The sequence below is a fragment of the Hyperolius riggenbachi genome, chromosome 2 (assembly GCF_040937935.1).
Source record: "Hyperolius riggenbachi isolate aHypRig1 chromosome 2, aHypRig1.pri, whole genome shotgun sequence".
Classification (NCBI taxonomy): Eukaryota; Metazoa; Chordata; class Amphibia; order Anura; family Hyperoliidae; genus Hyperolius; species Hyperolius riggenbachi.
The window spans coordinates 141317971-141345492 of NC_090647.1; the positions used below are offsets into that span (position 1 = coordinate 141317971).

General features: G+C 45.4%; 1 protein-coding gene across 6 annotated transcripts in view; it reads right to left on the reverse strand.

Moving 5' to 3' along the window:
- Window positions 1-27522, reverse strand: part of RBMS2 (RNA binding motif single stranded interacting protein 2) — a 192540-nt gene that overhangs the window by 37798 nt on the left and 127220 nt on the right. For all 6 annotated transcript variants that reach the window (XM_068265173.1, XM_068265172.1, XM_068265168.1 and 3 more), the window contains exon 3: window positions 15982-16040. In XM_068265173.1, coding sequence (XP_068121274.1) covers window positions 15982-16040 — 59 coding nt within the window. The remainder of the gene's footprint in view (window positions 1-15981; window positions 16041-27522) is intronic.

A 27522-nucleotide genomic window follows, 5' to 3' on the forward strand; every position in this document is an offset into this window, starting at 1 on the left:
ACATTACAAATTTCAAATAAACTTTGTAAAAAAAAAAAAAAAAAAAAAAAGAAGTAACAGCAGCACCACTAAAGTGAAAAAGATAGCCCTTTTATTTGTACAATAAAATCACATAGCAAAGATAGAGCTGAAGGCAACTACAGCCCGCTGTTTCGAAGCGACATGCTTCTTCTTCAAGTTGCAAGCTCATAATGACAATGATCAGCGCTGCGTAATATGTTGGCGCTTTATAAATACAACAAATAAATAAATAATAAATAAATGTTCACATACCTCATTTTATATGGCTACATATTCAAATGTTAACCAATCCACAAATAGGTAAAAACAAGGAACACCAAGAGCCCCAATAGTGTAATATGTACTGGTAAATGGTTACTAGATAGAGTAAATATTAATACTCACAAACCAGGGTTACCATTAGGCAACCACTGTAAAGGCAGGTGGGGAGATTTTCCTGACCCCACTCAGGAATAAGAAGTCGCTCTCTGTAGATGAGAAAAAGGGGGTTCAACCCTCCACCCAGGGTGGACTCAATATTATGCAGGAGAACAGAGGCGCCAAAAGGATAAAAGGAAGCTAAATGACCTTAAAAACCAAATTCTTGGTAAATAGAGGAGGTAGTGGTGGACTTACCTCCTCCAAGTAGACACACAACGACTGTAGTAAACACAGTCAATATATTTTAAACAGATGAAAACAGCGCGTCAACACATCTGCATGAATACCGACAAGAAAAACGCGTAAAAATGTACGCATAAATTGTATTCGGACGCGTAAAAACATGAAAGACGCGTAAAAACATCTGCATGAATACCAACAAAAAAAGAACGCGTAAAAATTGTGGGAGTGGCGTATAAAAATACGCAGAAGAATTCAAAATAGACGGTGCATAACATTGAATGCAATACGCTAGAAAACACGTAAAAATATACGCAAAAAGCATATAAAAATAGCAATATTGAAAAGCTCAGAATGGTCACTCCTCATACATACACATCAAGAGCATTTAATCACATAAGATACAGAAAAATACAGGAATAACCTTAAAAAAAAAGTCATCTCAGCATATAAATACTAGATTCATCCCATAAATTATCCCTAAAAGTGCAGAAAAAACCTCAGCCTAAGATACATTGGCCCTGATTGCTACCCAGACCCAACTTATCTCAAACACAAAAGGATAAATCGTACTCCCTATTTAAACCTCCTCGACCTACAGTTCCTAAACGTCTAATCCATCCTGCTTCACATTTTAACAATGCTTTCAATCTATCTCCACCACGTAACGTCCTAGGTACGCTGTCTATAACTTGAATCCTAAATTGTGACACTGAATGTCGAAACTCGACAAAATGGGACGACACTGCTTGTTCCCGATTCTGGCCACATATCGCACACTTGTGTGATGAAAGACGCACACGTAAAGGTTGTATACTACATATGTTGAATCGTAAGAATAGCGTCCACGGATCTTAAACTCCGTTCCCAAAGATGGGTGATTAAAGCTATCACCCTTCACAATGTGGCTACAAGCATGGCAACTTAAGCATGGATAAGTGCCAAATTTGCTCACCAAGTCAGTCGCTGCAGGTGTCGTCCCATATTTGTCTCGTCCTACTTTATCCCTAATCGTGGGAGGTCTTTTGAAGGACAGGAGTGGAGGATATCTAAACTCATCAACTAGTGGCGTAAGAGGCCCCAGTGTTTCCGTATAATGAACCCCAGCTGAGCGCTGCAGGCATTATAGGTGGAAACAAAGGGGAGTCTAAGACCCTGCTGGCGTCTAGGTCTACTGTCCCGTTCCTTGAAAGTATGGTCAGGATAACCTCGTTGTTTAAATTTAGAAACAGTCTCCTGGAGTCGTTGGTCACGCATAATCGGATCAGAAACTATCTTTGAAACTCTCGCAAATTGTCCTCGTGGGATATGTTCTCTCACTGAACGGGGGTGGAAACTAGAAAATTCTAAGAGGGAATTATGGTCAGTTGATTTAACATAAAGGTCCGTGATAAAATGGTTTCCTTGACGGATCACCAAAGTATCTAAAAACGGAACATGTTCTAAATCTGAGTGGGCAGTCAGTCTAATAGATGGACACTTGTTATTCAACTCACATATAAATAAATCGAGCTCCAAACGTGGCCCCCTCCACACGCAAAGTACATCGTCAATGTATTGCCACCAACATAAAACATGTCGGCGGAAATACATACTTTGGTACACAAACGCCTCCTCATAGAGGCCCATAAAAAGATTGGCGTAGGAGGGGGCCACGTTGGAGCCCATTGCCGTTCCTCTCAGCTGTCTATAAAAATTACCACCAAAAAAGAAATAATTCTCTTCAAGAATAATGTGTAATAATTCAACCGCAAACTTCTTATGTGGAGTCTGTAAATCAGAATGTGTTAACAAAAACCAATCGACAGCCTCTACACCCCCATCATGTGGGATGGAGGTGTAGAGGCTCTCAACATCCAACGTAACAAGAACAACATCCTCATCCCCAACATCTAATGAACTCAGTTTACTAAGGAACATAGAAGTGTCCCTCAAATATGAATCCAGCCCAATTACTAAAGGCTGAAGAAGTTTATCCCAAAAAACTGCTAATGGGACAAACACAGAATCCACGCCGCCCACAATGGGTCGCCCCGGTGGCCAACGTGGATTCTTGTGAATCTTAGGAAGAATATAGAAAGGAGGAGTAGCTGGATACTCTTTTTTAAGAAATCTTCTCAGGTCACTATCAATAATATCCTGTTGGATAGCTTTATCAAGAAGATGATCAATTCTTCGAATAATATTAGCTAAAGGATCACCACCAAGTTTTAGATAGACCTCTTGTTGGGCCAATTGATTCAATATTTCCTCTTGATAGTATGATGTATCAAGCACCACCACCGCACCGCCTTTGTCGGCTGTGCAGATGGTGATGGCATCATTTTGTTGTAAGGCTGTCAATGCCTCTCTTTCCTGTTTACTCATATTGAAGTTGACCTGAGTTCGTTTTTGCTTAAAATCTTGCTCCACTTTCTTAAGATCATCCATAACATTCTTGGAAAACAGTTCCACAACAGGATTACTCGGTGGCATGAACGAACTCTTGTTCCTAAGACCAAAATCTCGAAGATGTAAAGAGTCATCATCACTTGGGGAGAATCTATTCGGCATTGGATTATTAGAAAAAAATACTTTCAATTTAAGAGATCTAAAAAAAATCGAAAACACTCCTGTTCAAGTTGAAAAAAATAGGGTAATCTTGTAGGACAGTAGGATAGTCCATGACTAAGGGCTCGTGTCTCAATATCAGTAAGGGAGTATGAAGAGATGTTAACCACTAATTCTTGCGTTGTCTCAACACTCTCTTGGAAAGTTGCTGCGCGCCTCTGTTGTTGTTGGTATTTCCGACTGACCCTCCTGCCCCCTCGTCGTTTTTTCGTTGTGTAGGGCGAGGGGAGGCATCTCTAGAGGATGATTGACCCTCACTAGAGGACCCATTAGCACCAGACGCAGGAGAACCATCACTGGGATGACCTGGCTTCTTGGGCTTGTGTGGTTTACTTCCAGGGAAGCGTCTACGGCGTGAGCCTGATGACTTATGTCAGGCATATACATATCCGGAAGTATAATCTTTGGAGTCTCGATGAAACTTCATTCGCTTGTTTTCCTCGTCATTCTTTTGGTAAAGATCCATTTTTGTTTGCAAATGGTCTAAAAAAGCATCAAGGTCCTCTGCGGACATCAAGAGCTCAAGTTCTTCCTCGATATTTTGAATCTTAGTGTCCAGAACCGGTAACTCATGTTTAATTCTGGCTACAGTATGTACCATGGCATCAAAGCTTGCTTTATTCCATATACGTTCCCAGATATTGACAAAGTCCGTTTCTTTAGGAAAAAGCAGAGGGGCTACATTAGCTCTAACATGACGAGGGATACGTCCAGCATGAAAATATTCCACCAGAGCTTTCTCATGTAGATCCAAATCTATGCGATGTCGTTTTAAATATTCAAGGTCCTTCTTAAGAGGCTTGGCATCTGGCTGAGAGATAAATGAAGTGGTATCCTCAGTTCTGGTCATGATCCGTGCAGCCTCGTCGCCAGTGTAGGCAAAAGTAAGATCAGCAGTGTTTTCTCAACGTCAACCATGGTGCTAGTGGTCTTCGAGCAATGTCGTGATGCAAATAGTAGTTTGACCCAGCACTCTACTTGGAGACTAACGTGCTATAGCTAATGCTACATACACACTTGCGATAAAGATCATTTACAAGGAACGATAGTTACCAGACGAACAATATTGGAACATTGCAACGATGGGATGCAGTGATCATCATACACATTTTAACGATCGTTCTCGCAGAAAAGAACGATCAGAAGGAAATGTTGCGTACATATTTATATAAAATTAAAAAAACCCACTAACATGGAGTTACAATAGATAAAAATATATTATAGTTAACTTGAAAACAAAGTTTATTTGCAAATAGTAGTTTGACCCAGCACTCTACTTGGAGACTAGCGTGCTATAGCTGATCAGAACTTGTTGCTTATCAAGTTCAAAAATAGCAAAAAAAGAAGTATCAGCAGCACCGCTAAAGTGAAAAAGATAGCTCTTTTATTTGTGCAATAAAATCACATAGCAAAGATAGAGCTGAAGGCAACTACAGCCCGCTGTTTCGAAGCGACATGCTTCTTCTTCAAGTTGCAAGCTCATAATGACAAACAGTGTTCACATACCTCCTTTTATATGGCTACACATTCAAATGTTAACCAATCCACAAATAGGACTTGAGAAGTGACCAATCAGAGCAGATCAAAAAGCAGAGGACCTGATGGGGAACTTCAGTACACAGGAAGTACATCCCACAAGTGACATCACTGTCAAACAACACTCTAAACCACACCCAAAAGGAAAAAACGGACCTGATGGGGAACTGCCGTGTACGCATAAAAAGTCACGTGACGCGTAAAAATGTACGCATAGATTGTATTCATACGCCTAAACAGATGAAAACAACGCGTAAAAACATCTGCATGAATACCGACAAGAACGCATAAAAATGTACGCATAAATTGTATTCGGACGCGTAAAAACATGAAAAAGACGCATAAAAACATCTGCATGAATACCGACAAAAAAGAACGCGTAAAAATTGTGGGAGTGGCGTATAAAAATACGCAGAAGAATTCAAAATAGACAGTGCATAACATTGAATGCAATACGCGAGAAAACACAAAAATATACGCAAAAAGCATATAAAAATAGCAATATTAAAAAGCTTGCGCATTGCATTCAATGTTAGGCACTGTCTATTTTGAATTCTTCTGCGTATTTTTATACGCCACTCCCACAATTTTCATGCGTTCTTTTTTGTCGGTATTCATGCAGATGTTTTTATGCTTCTTTTTCATGTTTTTGCGCGTCCGAATACAATTTATGCGTACATTTTTATGCATTCTTCTTGTCGGTATTCATGCAGATGTTTTTACGCGTTGTTTTCATCTGTTTACGCGTCTGAATACAATCTATGCATACATTTTTACGCGTCACGTGACTTTTTATGCGTACACGGCAGTTCCCCATCAGGTCCGTTTTTTCCTTTTGGGTGTGGTTTAGAGTGTTGTTTGACAGTGATGTCACTTGTGGGATGTACTTCCTGTGTACTGAAGTTCCCCATCAGGTCCTCTGCTTTTTGATCTGCTCTGATTGGTCACTTCTCAAGTCCTATTTGTGGATTGGTTAACATTTGAATGTGTAGCCATATAAAAGGAGGTATGTGAACACTGTTTGTCATTATGAGCTTGCAACTTGAAGAAGAAGCATGTCGCTTCGAAACAGCGGGCTGTAGTTGCCTTCAGCTCTATCTTTGCTATGTGATTTTATTGCACAAATAAAAGAGCTATCTTTTTCATTTTAGCGGTGCAGCTGACACTTCTTTTTTTGCTATTTTTGAACTTGATGAGCAGCAAGTTCTGATGAGCTATAGCACGCTAGTCTCCAAGTAGAGTGCTGGGTCAAACTACTGTTTGCAAATAAACTTTGTTTTCAAGTTAACTATAATATATTTTTATCTATTGTAACTCCATGTTAGTGTTTTTTTTTAAATTTTATATAAATATGTACGCAACATTTCCTTCTGATCGTTCTTTTCTGCGAGAACGATCGTTAAAATGTGTATGATGATCGCTGCATCCCATCGTTGCAATCGTTCCAATATTGTTCGTCTGGTAACTATCGTTCCTTGTAAACGATCTTTATCGCAAGTGTGTATGTAGCATTAGATTGTTGAAGCCAAAATATCAGCATAGCAGCCATGCAATTAGCATTTGTAATGAGTAAGTTCTGTGTGTGTGCCTGGCTTCTCAGGGGCCTAAAGAAATGATCTGCATATTTACTCACTCGTATAGATCAGCAGGACTGTCAGGCAACTGGTATTGATTAAAAGGAAATAAATATGGCAGCCTCCATATCCATCTCATTTTAGGTTCACTTTAAAGCTCAACTAAAACTGAAATTGTTCAAGGCAAAGACTAATAAGTAATACGGTAGATAAGCGCATAGAAAGTGTATAGAAGCAAAGTGGTAGTCAAAATACACTTTTCATGAGAAAAATGTGTTTGACGTGCCAGCGGATCAGTCGGGAGTGAACATGGGACTCTCTAAGTAGGAAGAGCAGAGGCCAGACTACATTTCCCAGCATTACATTACAAAATATGTGCATGAAAATGTTGGCAGTGATAGAGGGAAGGAAAAGGACTAACCATGAAAATAGTTTGCACATTTCTTTCCTTAACTGCATAGTTCACTGCCTACCTCATCCACATTCAGTTCTATGCACAAGATAAAAGAAGGGGGGGGGGGGGGGGTGATTGTATTAATCAGTATGTGGCACAAACTGCTGCAGAGTTCTAGTTCACAGGGAGTGCAATTGCAAGACTTAGTACAAAAGCAGGGGATACCCAAAAATAAAATATACTGTAACTCTCAATACAAGCTAAAAAAAATTCTAATCCTACCTTATGAACGAGGCTCACAGTGAGTTTTATAAAAAAAAAAAGTTTCAGAATTTTATTTAGAATCAGAATCAGAATCACTTTATTTCGCCAAGTACAGCAAGAGCTGTAATCGGAATTACTTGTGGTACACATGGCAAAGGCATAATTGGTATAATACAAGACAGACACACAACACATTTCAAAGGCATAATTGGTATAATACAAGACAGACACACAACACGGCACAGGCAATAATACTAAGGATAATAATAAGGAAGTAGGTAGTGGCCTCTAGTCCATTTGATGGGCCCAGGCCGGCAGCGGCGGGGGCCGGCTGACAACCAGCTAGAGTACGCTGGTATGCGGGCCAGGTAGGGGGAGACTGGAGTTCAGAAGCCGAACAGCTTGGGGGAAGAAGGTGTTCATCCGCCTGGTTTTGGATGGTATAGCCCTATAGCGACGGCCCAACGGGAGGAGCTTGAAGTAGTGGCTGCCTGGGTGAGCGGGGTCCCGGGAGATCATGGTGGCCCTCCTCCTCATCCTGGCGGAGTGGAGGAGATCGAGAGGTGGAAGAGGGGATCCGATGATCTTCTCCGCGTCCGTTATGACTCTCTGCAGTTTGTGTTTGTCGCTGGCCGTTGCCCCAGCATACCAGACAATGACTGAGGAGCAGAGGATGGATTCTATGGTGGAAGTATAGAAACTGGTCAGCAGCTCCCTGGGCATGCCAAATCTCTTCAGTTGGCGCAGGAAGAACAGCCTCTGCTGAGATTTCTTCTGGATTTTGGTGGTGTTCTGCTCCCACTTCAGATTGTTTGTTAGAGTCGTGCCAAGGAACCGCACCGATGTCACCCTAGAAACTGCGGATCCCCCAATGAGGACAGGTTGGAGGGGGGGAGGGTTTCTCCTGAAATCAGTGACTAGCTCGACAGTCTTTGCTGCGTTGAGGACTAGGTTGTTGTCCTCGCACCAGTTGCATATTCTCTCTACTTCGCTGCGGTACTCCAGCTCCCCGTTTCTACCAATAAGGCCGATGATAGTGGTGTCGTCTGCAAATTTGATGACTTTCACAGAGTCAGCAGATGAGATGCAGTTGTTGGTATAGAGGGAGAACAGTAGAGGTGACAGAACACAGCCTTGAGGAGCCCCTGTATTGGTGGTTCGAACGCTGGAGAGGTGGTTACCGAGTTTCACCTGCTGCGTTCTGTTTGTCAGGAAGTCTTTGATCCATGCCCGAAGAGTAGGGTCAACTCCGAGCTGCGTCAGATTGGTGTTAAGGATGTCTGGGCAGATCGTGTTGAACGCTGAGCTAAAGTCAAGGAACAGGATCCTAGCATAGGAGGCAGGGCTGTCTAGATGATCGGTGATGTATGCCATGCTGGCATTGATGGCGTCCTCCACTGATCTGTTTGCCCTGTATGCAAATTGCAGCGGGTCTAGAAGGGCGTCCGTGGACTTCTTCAGGTCGGCCAGGACTAACCGCTCGAGGAGCTTCATGATGTTAGAGGTTAGGGCCACTGGCCGGAAGTTATTGCGCTCGGTACTGCCTGCTTTTTTTGGGACTGGTATAATTTTAGATCTCTTAAAGCAGGAGGGGACTGCGCCATCCGATAAGGACTGCTTAAATAAGGTGGTGAGCACAGGGGCTAGCTGGTCGGCACAGGATCGCAGGCAGAGAGACGACACTCCGTCCGGGCCAGAGGATTTTCTTGGGTTTAGCTTGCGGAGGTGCCGGAGTACCTCCGATTCCAGAACAGCGACAGGAGCCGGGGGGGGGGGGTGAGTTCCCCAGAGGGGAGGGTCGCCGGAGTCGAAGCTGTTTGGCCCACGGGCTGTTTAGGATGCTGCTCGAATCTGCAGTAAAACTCATTGAGCTCCTCCGCCAGTCGAGGGCACGGGGTCGCTGCCTGGGGTGCAGGTTTGAAGTTCGTGGCTGCTCTCAGGCCCTTCCATACCTCCCGTGTATTAGAGGACTGAAGGCAAAGCCCCAGTTTTTCGGCGTAGGCCCTCTTTGCAGATCGCAGTTCTCTTTTCAAGGCGAGCCTGGCCTCTCTGAATTCCTCTGGGGAGCCAGACCTGTGCGCATCCTCTTTGCATTTCCGGAGTCGGCGAAGCTTGTCATTGAACCAAGGCTTGTTGTTGGGGTAGACTCTGAAGGACTTGGATGGGATACATGCTTCTTCGCAGAAGCTAATGTAAGAAGTGACATTCTCGGCCCATTCATCAAGGGTGGGTGCCTCCAGAGCCGTCCAGTCTGTAGTTTCAAAGCACGCTTGGAGCTCCAGTTTGGCCTCTGCAGTCCATTTTTTAGTGGTTATGACGGTGGGCTTCGAGGTCTCCAGGAGCCTCCTGTAGGTGGGAATCAGGTGTATTGAGTTGTGGTCGGAGTTTCCCAGAGGGGCGCCCCTTACGGCCTTGTAAGCGTTCTTATGGACCGTGTAGCAGTGGTCCAGGATGTTACTGTTCCTGGTAGGGCAGGTGATGTGCTGCTTGTAGCGGGGCAACTCGTGTCGAAGGTTCGCCTTGTTGAAATCGCCCAGAATGATGAACAGGGCCTCCGGGAGGGCAGTTTCCCACCGCGAGATACAGTCCCTGAGAGCATACAGGGCAGTCTTGGTGCATGCGTCGGGAGGAATGTAGACCCCAACGAGGACAAGGGAAGAGAACTCCCGCGGGGAGTACCGAGGCCTGCAGTTTATGGCAAGGAACTCAACATCTGGGGTGCAGGCCTTGTGGAGAGTGGTGGTGTCGGAGCACTAGGAGGTGTTTATGTAAAAGCAGATGCCGCCCCCCCTCGTTTTCCCCGAGAGGGCAGCATCGCGGTCTGCTCTTAGGAGACTGTAGCCTGGAACATGTAGAGAGTTGTCGGGGATGCTGTCGCACAGCCAGGTCTCGGTGAAACAGAGGACAGGGGTGTTCTTGCTGATCAGAGGTTTGCTGCCAAGTAGGAGGAGCAACTCGTCCAGTTTGTTGGGGAGTGAGCAGACGTTTGTGAGTAGGATGGCAGGGACAGGGGAGCGAAGGCCTTTCCTTTTGAGTCGGACCTGGGCCCCCCCCCTCCTTCCTCTGTGGCGGCGTTTGATCGGTGCTCGCTTGGTGGTGAGATAATTGATGTGTGCGGTGACAGCAGTCCACAGGGGGGAGCCCGGTGTAGGGTTGGGGGTGTCAGGGGGTTCCCATTTGAGAAGGGCCTCTCTAGAGAGAGAGACAGTCCGTTCTGCGCCCATGGCACAGCTATCACGGTGCAGTGTGCGCCCAGGTAGATGGAGAGGGGCGGACGGCACAGGGAGTGGGGCACCGGTAGATGGTATGGGGTGGCTGCCCGGTACAGAGAGTAGCGTGATTGACACAAGCTAGATGGTATGGAGCTGGCCGCACGGCACAGATAGATGGTCTGGGGCAGGCGGCGCTGCACAGACTGTTGACACTGATAGATGGTATGGAGCAGGAGCACAGCACAGACAATGGCACAGATAGCTGGTGTGGAGCAGGGGCACAGCACAGACTATGGCACAGATAGATGGTGCACAGCACAGACTATGGCACAGATGGTGTGGGACAGGCAGCACAGCACAGTCAGAGGCACATATAGATGAAGTGGAAACAGGCAGCGCAGCACAGACAGTGGCACTTACAGATGGAATGGAGCCAGGTGGCATGGCACAGACTAGGGTCCCAAAATAGGAGGTGAGGAGACAAAAACTGTGGAACTCACCCAGGATGACGCAGGGCATGTGGGGACGCCATGGAGGGCCAGCAGTGCAGAGACCTCTCCCCCAGCTGAGAACCAAGGATGCGCAGGACATGTGGGGCCCTGGTAAGGCCTGCTGTGCAGTCCACTTCCCCAGGTGAGACGGCTTGGCAGGTTGGTGAAATGCAGGCAGGCAGGCCGGGCAGAGCGACTGGATCCAAAACCTGAGATGGCTTGGCAGGTTGGTAGAATAAAATGCAGGCAGGCAGGGCAGAGCGGAGTCCTCCTAGCTTCCTAACCAGGCGGGTGCTGACCTTGAGGCAAGTTTATGGTGTGCAGGCCGGGCCGGCCACGTGGGTGCAAGGCCTGACAACCGCGGGTACAGCGGAGGAGATGTGCAGTGGGAGGATGGGATCTCGTCAGGAGCAGCGACGTGGTGCTGGGGACCGAGGCAGTGGTTCAGGGTGTTGGGAGCCAGAGTGTTTCCGGAGATGCAGCTCCTGGGGGCGCCTCCGTGTATGGTGCAGCGGCAGGCCGGGCCAGGCCACGTGACTGAAGGCCTGTCAGCTGAGGGCCTGAGTGCAGCTGAGGAGCACCCAGGACAACGCGTTTCACTGTGTAAGCCGCTTCCTCGGGTCAAATAACGTGCCTATCTGGTAGAAGATAATGTAAATCTTGGGCGCTTAACCACCTTAGCGGTATGGACGAGCTCAGCTCGTCCATTACCGCCAGAGGGTGCCGCTCAGGCCCTGCTGGGCCGATTTTGATGAAATAAAGTGCAGCACACGCAGCCGGCACTTTGCCAGCCGCGTGTGCTGCCTGATCGCCGCCGCTCTGCGGCGATCTGCCGCGAGCAGCGGCGAAAGAGGGTCCCCCCAGCCGCCTGAGCCCTGCGCAGCCGGAACAAATAGTTCCAGCCAGCGCTAAGGGCTGGATCGGAGGCGGCTGACGTCAGGGCGTCGGCTGACGTCCATGACGTCACTCCGCTCGTCGCCATGGCGACGAAGTAAGCAAAACATGGAAGGCCGCACATTGCGGCCTTCAGTGTTACTTTTGGCCGCCGGAGGCGATCAGAAGAACGCCTCCGGAGCGCCCTCTAGTGGGCTTTCATGCAGCCAACTTTCAGTTGGCTGCATGAAATAGTTTTTTTTTTTATTTAAAAAAAAACCCTCCCGCAGCCGTCCTGGCGATCTTAATAGAACGCCAGGGTGGTTAAATAGAAGACAGCACTTTATGAGCAGCAAAGCAGCCATTAACTTGGACTGATCGGTATACAGGTTGCGGGAATCATGGCTAGGCTTTTGAACTTTGGTGAAGTTGGTGTTGTGGAAGCAGGGAATGCAATCTACGATTTAGACCATTAGAAATATATATGCTTATACTGGCTGTTCTGTTGGATAAACTGCCAGTATATCATTTACAAGAAAGCATATCAGGGATGGATCTCATCTATCCCTCCCTTCCAGCAGCTCTCTACTCAGCTCCTTATTACTCCTCTCATGGGAGAAATTCTTGGAATGCGAGGAATCCTGCTGTTACATGTGCCTGCCCCATGACCTGATAACAGCAGCCTTTCTTGGAATTACTGAAGCAAATCTCTAGATAACCTGACCTTCTCAGTATGAAGCCACTCAGCTATCCATTCAGTACATCAGATGCTTTATATTACATTTGGTCACTCCTTACTATAGAGTCCATCATAGATCCAAATAATGCTGTGAAGGATTACATGAAAATGGATACATCCATATGTTAAACCATTTCCTCGGTTATTAAGTGTAAGCAGTTGACTATTCTTCTTAAACCTGTCTCTCTGGCTGCCCAGCTTTGACAGCTTTTGGGTTTCTTTTGTTTGTGGAGGGGCTCACGGTTAATACAGGAGTGCAAATGCACTGCACATTGCTTGTGCATGAAAGTAAAACAAATTGCTTGTGCAAAAAAGTAAGAAGGTGTAAACGAGCAGTTACCTTTAGGGTTCGTTCACACTATGAGCGTTTGCTGGGTTTTTTTAAGTACTGGCGATTTTAGAATTTGCCCCAAAAGCGCTTGTGCAATGATTTCCTATGAGAGTGTTCACATGTAAGCGTTTCGATTTCATTGAAATCGCAAATGCACTACATGTATCATTTTCTGAGCGCTTTGGCTCAATGGAAGGTATAGGGAAATCGCAAAGCGCTTGAAAAATCGCTTTGTATAGCGATTTTCCAAGTGCTTCTATGAATTAATACATTGGGCTTGATTCACAAAGCCGTGCAAACTGTTTAGCACGGGTGTGCTAAACAGTTATCACGTGAAGTGCGGTTTGTGGACTTTTGTGTGCACAAAGTGCCGCGATCGCGGACTTTGCGCACGCAAATTTGGCGCGATTCACGGGAAAATGTGCGCGCAAAAGTCAGCGAACGGCACTTCACCTGCTAACTGTTTAGCATACCCGTGCTAAACAGTTTGCACAGCTTTGTGAATCAAGCCCATTGTATTTATTCATTTCCGGGTTAAAGAGACTCTGTAACATTAAAAAGATCCCCTGGGGGGTACTCACCTCGGGTGGGGGAAGCCTCCGGATCCTAATGAGGCTTCCCACGCCGTCCTCTGTCCCACGGGGGTCTCTCCGCAGCCCTCCGAACAGCCGGCGACTGTGCCGACTGTTAGTTTAATATTTACCTTTGCTGGCTCCAGCGGGGGGCGCTGTGGAGGCTTTCCGTTCCGAACTACACGGAAATACCCGATCTCAGTCGGGTCCGCTCTACTGCGCAGGCGCCGGAAACTTGCGCCTGCGCAGTAGAGCAGACCCGACGGCGATCGGGTATTTCCGTGTAGTTCGGAGCCGACAGCCGTCAGAGCGCCTGCGCTGGAGCCAGGAAGGTAAATAATGACGTCACCGCTGCCCGGACTCCACGGAGGGCTGCAGCGAGACCCCTGACGGATGGAGGACGGCGTGGGAAGCCTCATTAGGATCCGGAGGCTTCCCCCACCCGAGGCGAGTACCCCCCAGGGGATCTTTTTATGTTACAGATCCTCTTTAAAGAGTTCCCTTTCTGACTGAAGTCAGGAAGTGAAAATCACAATCGCTCATCAAAAGCGCTTAGAAAAGCGTTTTTTAAACTCAAAGTGCAGGGAAAAGAGCTTTAAAAAAGCTCAATAAATCACTCGGCGCTTGCAATTTATAATGTGAACAAAGCCTTACTGGGCATACACAGTACTTGAAACCACACATGTGCAGTAGCAATATGCTTGTTCATGTATAGTGGGCATGTGCATGTACAGTCTGAACTCGCACATGTGCAGCAGTAATATGCTTGTTCATGTATAGTGGATATGTGCATGTACGGACTGAACTCGCACATGTGCAGTAGTAATATACTTGTTCATGTATATGGGATATGTGCATGTACAGTCTGAACTCGCACATGTGCAGCAGTAATATGCTTGTTCATGTATAGTGGATATGTGCATGTACGGTCTGAACTCGCACATGTGCAGTAGCAATATGCTTGTTCATGTATAGTGGGCATGTGCATGTACAGTCTGAACTCGCACATGTGCAGCAGTAATATGCTTGTTCATGTATAGTGGATATGTGCATGTACGGACTGAACTCGCACATGTGCAGTAGTAATATACTTGTTCATGTATATGGGATATGTGCATGTACAGTCTGAACTCGCACATGTGCAGCAGTTATATGCTTGTTCATGTATAGTGGATATGTGCATGTACGGTCTGAACTCGCACATGTGCAGTAGCAATATGCTTGTTCATGTATAGTGAGCATGTGCATGTACAGTCTGAACTCGCACATGTGCAGCAGTAATATGCTTGTTCATGTATAGTGGATATGTGCATGTACGGTCTGAACTTACACATGTCCGGTAGAGTAATATGCTTGTTCATGTATAGTAAGCATGTGCATGTAGAGTTTGAACTCGTACATGTGCAGTAGTAATATGTTTGTTCATGCAGAAGGGGTATGTGCATGCACAGTCTGAACTCGCACACGTGCAGTAGTAATATGCTTGTTCATGTATATGGGATATGTGCATGTACAGTCTGAACTCGCGCATGTGCAGTTCATGTATATGGGATATGTGCATGTACAGTCTGAACTCGCACATGTGCAGTATAATATGCTTGTTCATGCAGAAGGGGTATGTGCATCCACAGTCTGAACTCGAAAGTGTGCAGAAGAAATACGCTTGTTCATGTATAGCGGATATGTGCATCCACAGTCTGAACTCGCACACGTGCAGTAGTAATATGCTTGGTCATGCAGAAGGGGTATGTGCATCCAGTCTGAACTCGTACATGTGCAGTAGTAATATGCTCGGTCATGCAGAAGGGGTATGTGCATCCACAGTCTGAACTCGCACACGTGCAGTAGTAATATGCTTGTTAATGCAGAAGGGGTATGTGCATCCACAGTCTGAACTCGCATACGTGCAGTAGTAATATGCTTGGTCATGCAGAAGGGGTATGTGCATCCAGTCTGAACTCGCACATGTGCAGTAGTAATATGCTTGGTCATGCAGAAGGGGTATGTGCATCCACAGTCTGAACTTGCACACGTGCAGTAGTAATATGCTTGGTCATGCAGAAGGGGTATGTGCATCCAGTCTGAACTCGCACATGTGCAGTACTTATATGCTTGGTCATGCAGAAGGGATATGTGCATCCACAGTCTGAACTTGCACACGTGCAGTAGTAATGTGCTTGGTCATGCAGAAGGGGTATGTGCATCCAGTCTGAACTCGTACATGTGCAGTAGTAATATGCTTGGTCATGCAGAAGGGGTATGTGCATCCAGTCTGAACTCGCACATGTGCAGTAGTAATATGCTTGGTCATGCAGAAGGGGTATGTGCATCCACAGTCTGAACTTGCATACGTGCAGTAGTAATATGCTTGGTCATGCAGAAGGGGTATGTGCATCCAGTCTGAACTCGCACATGTGCAGTAGTAATATGCTTGGTCATGCAGAAGGGGTATGTGCATCCACAGTCTGAACTTGCACACGTGCAGTAGTAATATGCTTGGTCATGCAGAAGGGGTATGTGCATCCAGTCTGAACTCGTACATGTGCAGTAGTAATATGCTTGGTCATGCAGAAGGGGTATGTGCATGCACAGTCTGAACTTGCACGTGTGCAGAAGAAATAGGCTTATTCATGTATATGGGATATGTGCGGTTTGTGAATTCACACATGTCCTACGCATGTGTATTTTAAAGTGGAATGCTTGCCATAAAGGATGTTCAAATATTAATCATATGATAAAACAAAGAACAGCTAAAATAACTTACCTTTACACTTATTGGTTGTCTTATCCAATATGGCCTTTGTAGATACAATTTTTCCATATCTAGAAATAAAAACAAACATGAAATTCATGCCATTAAATGAAAATGTAAGATAATATACAATAATCTTTCACAAACAAAGAAAATCTAGGCTTTTAATTAGGTAATATTAATAATAATATTTAAATTAGATGCTGGTATGGAAAAATCAATGACTGCTACCCACATATGAATAAAAGTCTTTCATTTCTGTACAGTGCTCCAAAGCAGGCAGTCTTGGCAAATTCTAAAAGGACCAACAAAAAAAATGTTACCAGCACCGCTGAAGCTGACAAGAAAGGATCTTTAAAGTGGACCTGAACTTTTGCACCGGACAGAAGGAAAACACAGAGAAATACACCCTGTATGTATTTTACGAGAGTTTAGCCTGATTCCCCCTCACCTGTGTTTAATCACTACTGTAATTTGATCTCAGCTGTGTCAGCTCAGGAATCTCCTCTGCCACAGCACAGCAGCTAATTGGTAAACACAGGATTGTTAACAATATGTCTGCTTCCGTGAAAGCAGGAAGTAGACACACTGCAGATTTACTGCAGGATTTGTATCAGCTATAACAAATACATGTTTTTCTTTAAAGGTTATTATGCTGTTGCTTATCTTTAGAGCAGAGAGGAAGTTCTGAATTCAGGTCCGCTTTACATGTATTTTAAAAGGACCACCATCACATATAAGATGATTACATTCATGTGTATACATACTTCTAATTACATTTTTCCCAAATTAAAACTGCACTATTAATTACTTTTTCCTATGTTTTTCACAGTAGGTAGTAGAAATCTGACAGAAGGATACGTTTTGAATTAGTCCATCTCTTTATGGGAAATTGAAAGGCAGGCAGGGGTCACACTTGCTCTCACATTTTCCCATGCGATTTCAGGTTTTCCAGCACTCTGTGATACACCCGTGACTTTCCACGTTGTTAGCAATTTACTGTATTGCAGCAAAATAAATTGTAATTGGAAATGTTGTCATCTTCCAACGCAGACATAACTAGCCAGCTTGGGTCCTGGTCTTCCCAGGTCTATGGATAGCCTCACTGTACTCTATGTATTAACAAATAAGCCACAACTGATAAAGTAGGCAAGCTCACACACTGGCATCCCTCTTGTACAGGCACACTTTGCCTTTCTAAACCTATGATTACCCTAATATGGAATCAGGAAGTGTTGGTTGTCATTTGCCTTTTCCTTCCTCTAGTGAGATAGTCAGCCATCCAGGCAGCTAAGAATAGTCCCAGCTGACAGGCCTGCTTCCCAGCCATCTCCCTCTTCCTATTCCTGCCTGGTGTGTTCCACTCCCCACTGTCACAGATAAGAACTTTGTTTTCTTCAAGTCATTAACTCCTTCAGAAGCACGAGATGTATAAATTGGGCATAGAACAGCAAGTCCATTTATTGGTGTTTCTAGAGAACTCAAAAATAAAGTTGCAAGAACTTCAGGCACATTTATTTTAAAGTGAACCTGAACTCAGAACGTCCACTGTGCTCTAAAAGATACACAGTGAAGTCTGGTCCCGTTTTAGTTGAGTTTGATGCCTGCATAAAAGATACATAACAACTTTTAAAGAAAAGCATTTTCTTGGTTACAGCGGATATCAACCCTGCAATAACTCTGCAGTTTGTCTACTTCCTGCTTTCATTGAAGCAGACATATTACCAGCCCGTGTTTACCAATTTGCTTCTCTGCCGTGGCAGCCAGCTGAGAGAACACATTCCAACTTGTAATTAATCACAGATGAGGGGGTATTAGAGAGGCTAAACTCTATAACGTCATACAGGGTGCTTTTCTCTATGCTTTCCTTCTGTCCTGTGCAAGAGTTTAGGTCCACTTTAATGCATCATGGGGTTGTTCTTTGAGCCTTGTACATACTGTACGTGAATCCTCCTGCCGTGTTCAGGCATAAGTGAAGAATTTGCCATACATGTAAATCACTACCAGCCAGGAAACAGAAGCTGAAAATAAAAGCTGTCAGCTGTCAATACAGTACTTTAGTCAGCTACTGAATGAGGGAGGGGGGGGGGGGGGGGAGGGGGGAGGGGCTTCAAAGTTCAGACTACGTTTCCGTCTGGCAAATTTCTCAAATGGGGGCAAAGACAACAACAAAGAAGACAGTTTTACAATAGCATTTGGAAGATATAGCAGACTTCTTGAGTTTTTATTGTCGATTTTCATTTCTTTTCCTGAGGACCGCCAAGGTTAATGCAATGGAGGTCCAAAAGACCTGAAGTGAGAGAATATCTTCTGAACTGGGCAACAGTCAATGAAGGAAAGACTGGAGAAGTAACTCACAGCAGGTTCCACACACCCCGTCACCCGGTGCACAATGCTTCTGTGGGTCACCAATCCACACAATATTGTAATAGAATTACAAAATGAAGGAATCACTCCATAGGCTAGATAAACTTGCGTTTATGTATAAAGTAGAAATACACTACATGTTTCAGGGATTCCCCCTTCTTCAGGACACCTGGAGAAGGGGGGGGGGGGGGAACTTCCGAAACATGTAGCGTATTGCTACTTTATACATAAACGCAAGTATATTTAACCCCTGGAGTGCTTCCCTCATTTCTAATTTTATTGAACCGGGCAACAGACAGCATTAACCACTTTGCGACCGCCTAATGCCATACGGCAGCGGCAGTGTGGCTCTGTTGTTCCTTCGATCCGCCATTCAGCGTCATGTCATGAGAGCGTGCTTTCCCGTCAAACACAGCGGGCCCCAGCGATCAGCCTGCCAGCGGCTGATTAGCCCTGGCAGGCTGGTTTTTGTAATTATGTACAAAAATATATTTATATGTAGTGCTGACATCTAATGCAGCGCTGCAAAGTATTGCCTTGTCGCTTAACTGTCTCTCGGAGGGGCTCACAATCTAATCCCTATCATAGGCATATGTCTTTGTATGTATTGTGTAGTGTATGTAATGTAGTCTAGCTCCATTTGTCATAAGAAAAGGAGGTACAATTCATTTGGATGCTAAGTTGACCAAGCAATAAACGGTTCAAGTTTTGAAGTGCCTAATTGTAAAAAAAATGGCCTGGTCACTAGGGGTTTAAGGATAGCAAAACACAGTTTTAACCCCTCTGCATGGAATGATTAAGACTGTAGAAGGTACTACGGAGGCGACCAACACACTACATGTTCCTTGTCAAATCCTTCTGGGTGCTTGTAGCACATATCAATAATTCAAATGCAAGTCTGAGCCTACAGAGTGCTTCTCCAGTCTTAATCATTGTAAGAAGTGGTGTATCTGCTGGAGATGTAGCACTGGCATGGACTTCTAACTCTTGGTTTAGAAGTGTAATGGTGGTGAGAGACTGGTTGTTGCAACCCTTTGTAGGTGGCTTTGATGATGGTTTGGAGACCAGCACTTGGTCACATTACCTTGGCTGGGCAGCGGTGGAATAGGCACTGAGGATGGAAGCCAAGATTATGGTTACGAGTGGTAGATTTGGTGCTAGAGGTGAGGATAAGGGAACATGAAAGTTGAAGGATTACAGTTAGGTGTTAAAGCTCAGGAATAGGCGTCAATTAGGTAGGCTAGTAGGGGAGGCTTAGCTTTAATATTGAGGTTAATGCTGGGTACACACGGTGCGTTCCCGCATTGAATGCGCTGCTCGATTCCCGACGATTCGATTATTTCCGAGCATTTCGATGATTTTTAGGTCGAATGCCAGGTAAAGTATGGCAACTCGACCTAACAATCAATCGACCCGCAAATCGGACATGTCGAAAATAAACCAATCGACGGGAATCGAGTGGTGGAACGCAACGTGTGTACCCAGCATATGCGGGTTAAGCTTGGGTATCAGGATAGGAAAGTGATAGGGGTTAGGCATTAGAAAGGAACAGGCAAACAATGGAGGGGCAAAAGACAAAGTTGCCTACAAATGCTGGAAGAACTATAGGATCCCGAACTGTGAGGTGGAGACATGACTAGCTGTGAAGCCAAGTTGTGCTTTCATGCCCAGCAAGGAAATACATACAGAAAACTGCTGGTTTGAGGCACAAATGCCATTTACTCCAGCTTGCACACAGTTCTATTTCAGGCTATTAGCCCTCACTGGTGCAAGATATGGAATCCACAGCTTTTATGGAATAGGGTCTAGGGGCAACTATTCATAATGTGGAGAGGGAACCAAAAGGACCTATAAAACTGTACTAAAATTCTGTGAAACACAGATTGCTTCCTTACAACAAGACACGTTCATGTCATTCCATCCATCACAAACTGGCAAAAACAATCAGTTTATTGTATTTTGAAGTAAAGCGGAAAGAGCTCCACAAATCATTCCTTTATTCTACAGTGGAAAACTATGCCTCTAGGACTGCTGGCTTCCAGCACAAATGCAGCCTAATATTACACAGACATTTATGCTAATGAGCTTTCAGGCACACACCACAGAAGTTGTATGTTCTGCTAGTAGCATGGAGGAGGACTAAGCAGCCTGGATAGGTATGTGCAAGTCAGCAAGACAATGTTAATGTATTTCTCCTACAGAATAGCCAAGCTGCTTGGGGTGACCCAAAACCACTAGGAAAGTATAGGAGACTGAAAGAGACCAAAAAGCCCTCCTACTAAAAAGCAATTCTCAGTGTAGTGTGCCTTCTTAAAACAGAAGGTGTACTTATTATTTATTTATAAAGCGTTATAAAGGAAGAGAGTCTGCTTCAATGTTTCCAGAATTTATTAGGGACTTATCATTCATAAAAACGAATCTAGAAATATAAAATCTAGAAATATAAATATATATATATATATATATATATATATATATATATATATATATATATATATATATACATAAAGTCTGTATGTGTACATGGGAGCAAGCTTACAGTAAATATAAGAAGCACAACATCATACACAGGCCTTTGGAACAAAGAATGTAAGATATAGTATATATACAAGGTTTTTATGAAGTATAGGCCAGAGAGGGTTGTGCCGACCCGTCCCTCCTCCTTTTGGGTGGTTCTGGGTGGACTCCTCCCTTGCCTTTCTCCATTTTAAACTGTGTGTTCAAGCATGTGTTGTAAAGTGTTGCTATGATTAAGGACCAAGTTTAGGTCCGAAACATGTCAGCTCTGTGTATGTCCTGCTGTTTTGGGATAAGTCCCTAATAAATTCTGGAGACATTGAAACGGACCCTCTTCCTTTATACAGCTAGCTCATTGGCCCAGGCCGTCTAGGTCCAGCTCTGTCTACTGCCCGAGTGTAGCGTTATACCCTTTTTTTTCCTTATTTATAAAGCGCCAACATATTCTGCAGTGCTGGACATTAGTTAAGGTGACAGACAATATTTAGGGGTGGCATACAGCAATAAGACAATACAGGAAAACATGAAAACTAGATCACGCAGCACAGTATGTGTACAAGGTAATGCTTAGTCAGTCACTGGATGGGAGCATGGAGATTAGGCCAGTCGAGTTCACTCAGATTCTTAGGATGGGTGTACAGTAATGGAGGTGTGTGATCAAGTAGGACACACAAGGAGGAGGACTTTGCTGAAGGCTTACAATCTAGTGTGAGAGGAAGGGACACGAAAAGGTAGGGGGACCAGAGTTCAGCTGTTAGTTTAGATAGAGCACCAGCGAGGTTGGTAGGCCAGAGTAAAAAGGTGCATTTTGAGGGCCTTACTGAAGATATTGGGGGGAGGTTCCATAGTGTTGGAGCAGCTCTTGAGAAGTCCTGGAGGCATGCATGGGACTGGGTGATGCGGGGGGCGGTCAGGCGAAGTTCATTGGAGTAGCGGAGTGAGCAGCTAGGTGCGTACTTCTGCGTAGGATGCAATAATTCAGCTTTAAAGAGAAGCTGAAGTCTCTTTTTTTTAACCTTATTTTCTTATGCAGCCATCTTCAGCATAAAATTCTAAGCTAAATCACTGCATCCCCGAGGCAGAACAAGCTATTTATGGCCCAGATATAGCCCAACAAAGTTCCAGGGCTCGCATATTTTTGCTTCCTGGAAGAAGCAGAGCTGTGTGCAGTAACTCTGCCTCTTATCCAGCCAACCTCCGACGATCTCCGCCCCTCTCAGTCTTCTTTCACTGAGAGAGATGCAGAGATCGGCTGGAGAGAAGGCAGAGCTACTGCGCACAGCTCTGCCTCCCCCGGGCAGCAAAATCTGCAACTTGCAAAGTCGTGACACTTTTCTGGGCCATGAATAATTCGTTCTGCAGCAGGGATGTGGCGAACTCGCTTCGAATTTAATGCTAAAGATGGCTGCATAAGAAAATAAGGTAAAAAAAAAGAGACTTCAGTGTCTCTTTAAGTGAGCGATTGTTGTCTCCCACAATGCATCATTCCAGTATCACTGCATGTCACATGATTGGGAGCCAGAGCCAGCGGTATGCAGTATAAAAGCACACAGCTGCCGGGTTGAACTGAGAAGACCTGATGTAGCGCTGGAGCAGGTAAGTATAATGTTCCACTCTGTTACACTGCAGAAGCATTGCAGGCATTGTGGGTGCTATAGTGATGTCCCTGCTCTCCAATACTTTGTATGCATATCCTGATTTCTAGTAGAATTTTCCTTGTTCAGTTTTGGGATCAGTTTGGTTTTAATTATACGTCCATTAACATTTTGAGGGCAAATTTGTGATCCATATTGCTAGATACTGTACATCAGCAATTCTTGAAACATTTTTACCCACAGAGAAACACTGGAATGATGTGCGCGGGTCCATATGCTATGCTTCTTTCAATAAGGAATACATCCTTTGTAATAAAGCATGTCAGCGTCCTTTGTTGTAATAAGGCATTGCTATCCTACATAGTTAGGAAAGGATTCATTTTGCTCTTCCCCTTCTTACAATTCCCATCCCCCATCAGCTCCCTTCCCATTTCTGACAGCAGACAGGAAATAACTGAGCTGGGCAGATTCTGTTACAAGTGGAACGCTTTACTGTTGCACTTGCTCTGTTGTAATGGAAGAACAGTCACTGCGCTCCATGAATGCATCATCTCAGCACACCTCTACACTGAATGCTATTTTACACACATAGGTTTACATGTAATGAGGGAACTCTAGACAACAGACACAGTGCAGGTTTTAGTGATATGGATACTGTGCTCCCCTTTCAGATCTGTGAGGAGACACCGATCTCCACGCCTCACACAACAGTCTGCTTAAATGCAGGGCTGTGGAGTTGGTACAAAAATCATCCGACTCTGACGCCTCAGTTTATGAAACCACCGACTCCAGGTACCCAAAATTACTCCGACTCACCAGCCCTGCTCAAATGTTTGTTACTTAAAGGGATACTGTAGGGGGGGTCGGGGGAAAATGAGCTGTACTTACCCGGGGATTCTAATGGTCCCCCGCAGACATCCTGTGTTGCCGCAGCCACTCACCGATGCTCCGGCCCCGCCTCCAGTTCACTTCTGGAATTTCTGACTTTAAAGTCAGAAAACCACTGCGCCTGCACGCTCGTGTCCTCGCTCCCGCTGATGTCACCAGGAGTGTACTGCGCAGACACAGACCATATTGGGCCTGCGCTGTGCGCTCTTGATGACATCAGCGGGATCGAGGACACGGCAACGCAGGCGCAGTGGTTTTCAGACTTTAAAGTCTGAAATTCCAGAAGTGAACCCGAGGCGGGCTGGAGCATCGGTGAGTGGCTGCGTGGGCACAGGATGTCTGCGGGGGACCGTTAGAAGCCCCAGGTAAGTTCAAATCATTTTCCCCTGACCCCCCTACAGTATCCCTTTAAAGGACAACTGTAATGAGAGTTGCCTGGCTGGCAGTCCTGCTGATCCTCTGCCTCTAATACATTTATCCATACACCCTGCACAAGCATGCAACAGAGCAGGTGTTTCTGACATTATTGTCAGATCTGACAAGATAAGCTGCATGCTTGTTTCTGGTGTGATTCAGACACTACTGCAGCCAAATAGATCAGCAGGGCTGCCAGGCAACTGGTATTGATTAAAAAGAAATATGTCTTAAATAGGGCAGCCTCCATATACCTCTCACTACAGTTGTCCTTTAAAGAAGAGCTAACCTTTTCAAATCAAATGTTTCTCCTGGTAGTTAGTCCTCTTTGGCAGCATGCATGGGAATGAATATTACAGATCTCTTACTTGATCTTTTACTTGATGAAAAGTAGAGAATTTTCTGATCACTGGTTAATGTATTTGCCATTTTTTTTATCACCCAATTTTCATTTGTAAAAGGATTATTTTTCATATGTAAAATGGAACATAATCATTATTGTATACTATATACATATTGTATACTGCTCCTCCTCCCTATTCCTTTAGCTTGTAAGCTCATAAGGGCAGGGCTCTCTCTCCCCTTTGTATCCTGAAATTTGCTATACATTTTGTTCATCGTGTTACATTTGTCACTGTAATTAGGCCTCGTTCACATTGGGTGCGATGAAAAACACGTAAAAGCGCAGGATAAAAACCGCATACACTTGTGCATGCTTTAGTGCACGTTTCAATATGTTGTGGTGTGCTTTTTAAAGTATGCTTCGCTTATTGTAGCAGTAGCCAATAAAGTTTTGTTTTTATATGTAAATGTAATTTTTTTCCAGATAGGGGTAAAAAAAAAACACGTGCTCGTATGCGCTAAAAGAGCGCACCCATTCACTTACATTGATGAGTGCTTTACAGCTCAACACACAGAAATGCATGCAACACTACGCTTTTGTAACGTAGCTCAGCGCAGCGCATAGATGTGAACCAGGCACAATTAATTACATGAAAAAAATCAATACCTTGCAGAACGCACAGGGCAGTGCGCTGTGAAAAGCGCACAGAAATGTCCCTGATGTGAACAAGCTCAGCTTTCATGAACGGTCATTGACTGCCAGGTTACTGGTGGTCAAGATTATCACAATCAGGCCCGCCATCAGGGGAGTACAGCTGTGACTTCCGTCACGGGCCCGGGATGGGCCCAGGGCCCCGCAGCCTCGGGCCCCCCCAGGCATTAACCTCCTGAATGTCCTCTTCCCGCCGCCCCTCCCCCAATGGCCGCCACTGTTAATACCTTAGAAGTGGCCGCTCTCCCCTCTCCGGCGTGTGTTGTACTTATTCCAGCAGCATCTCCCGGCTGCTGTATGTGATGCGGCAGGAAGCAGGGCTTGGTTCCCATAGTAACGGCGATACACGTCGCCGCTACAGGAAGCCGCTGCCCTGCTTCCTGCCGCATCACATACAGCAGCTGGGAGACGCTGCTGGAATAAGTACACGCGCCGGAGAGGGGAGAGCGGCCGCTGTTAAGGTAACAACAGCGGCGGGGACGAGCGGGGGGCACCACCTACCCATACTGGGGCACTATACTGGCTATACTGGGGCACTAGCTATACTGGGGCACTATACTGGCGCGCTATACTGGGGCACTGTACTGGCTATACTGGGGCAGTGTACTGGGGCACTGTACTGGCTATACTGGGGCACTAGCTATACTGGGGCACTATACTGGCTATACTGGGGCACTATACTGGTGCACTATACTGGGGCACTATACTAGCTATACTGGGGCACTATACTGGCTATACTGGGGCACTATACTGGCGCGCTATACTGGGGCACTATACTAGCTATACTGGGGCACTATACTAGCTATACTGGGGAACTATACTGGCTATACTGGGGAACTATACTGGCTATACTGGGGCACTATACTGGCGCGCTATACTGGGGCACTGTACTGGCTATACTGGGGCAGTGTACTGGGGCACTGTACTGGCTATACTGGGGCACTAGCTATACTGGGGCACTATACTGGCTATACTGGGGCACTATACTGGTGCACTATACTGGCTATACTGGGGCACTATACTAGCTATACTGGGGCACTATACTGGCGCGCTATACTGGGGCACTATACTAGCTATACTGGGGCACTATACTAGCTATACTGGGGAACTATACTGGCTATACTGGGGAACTATACTGGCTATACTGGGGCACTATACTGGCGCACTATACTGGCTATACTGGGGCACTATACTAGCTATACTGGGGCGCTATACTGGGGCACTATACTGGCGCGCTATACTGGGGCACTATACTAGCTATACTGGGGAACTATACTGGCTATACTGGGGAACTATACTGGCTATACTGGGGCACTATACTGGCTATACTGGGGCACTATACTGGCGCGCTGTACTGGGGCACTATACTGGCGCACTGTACTGGGGCACTATACTGGCTATACTGGGGCACTATACTGGCTATACTGGGGCACTATACTGGCGCGCTATACTGGGGCACTGTACTGGCTATACTGGGGCACTATACTAGCTATACTGGGGCACTATACTGGCGCGCTATACTGGGGCACTATACTAGCTATACTGGGCACTATACTAGCTATACTGGGGCACTATACTAGCTATACTGGGGCACTATACTAGCTATACTGGGGCACTATACTAGCTATACTGGGGCACTATACTAGCTATACTGGGGCACTATACTAGCTATACTGGGGCACTGTACTGGCTATACTGGGGTGGCTAGAGGGCGTGCACTGCACAGCAGTCTGTAGGGGGGCCCAGGCTTGATGTTGTGTGAGGGGCCCCAAAATTTCTGATGGCGGCCCTGATCACAATTATTTGCTTTGGTCTCCAAAACTATAATATCTGTCCTGAGCTTTAGACCACAAGCTGGATCAGGCAGGATCCTCTTCTGCTTCAAAGCACTGCATCATAGGGTAATTTTTAATTAAAAGTAAAAAAAAAGTCTTATATGCTATAATCACAGGTAGTTCAGAAGGACAGAGGGACTGCGCATCTCAAACAGTAGCTGTCCACATGTAAATCTGGAAACAATATAAGACTACTGAAACGGACAGGTAAAGAGGGACTGAGGAGTAAAGAACACTGGCACAGATGGAAAACTAATTCACGTCAAAATCGATCCGTAGAAAGAGAGAGCAATTTTAAAAAGGTGCAGTTTTCCCAGTTGTGACCTTCCAGTCCGTAAACCCAAACGCGCGGTCCGTTCTTGTCCGTTCCATTACGGTCTGCTAAACCTTCTGTTTTTTAGGCCAATGTTAGCCGAGACTCACTGCAATAGACATGTCCACAAATTGTTTTATACAGAAAATGAATAAAACAACGTCAGTTTAAAAGGCAGGCCTAAACATGACGAGTTTGCTCTTTGCTGGACGGCTGTCCTCATTTAACTTTGGTTCGGTTTCCCCCAGGACTGCTAAAAAAAGGGATGAAACCAGAGTCATTCTCTAAACCCCTACTGTAATGTCAGCCCATGCAGAAGTTCTAAGCCCTGGCTTCAGAGCTGGGAAATGATGACCCCATTTAACTTTGTTTCAAAAACATGTATGTAGCGTGAGACACGGAAACTTATCAAACTTTGCTACCAAGAAGGTTACAAGGCCAGTAAAGCTACAAAGGTGGCCATACACTATTTGATTTTGTGGGCCCTTTCGATAATTTTTGGGAATCGGCGAAAATTCGGTTCCCGCAACATGACCACCCCATCGATTTTATAATTTCAGGATGAAAATC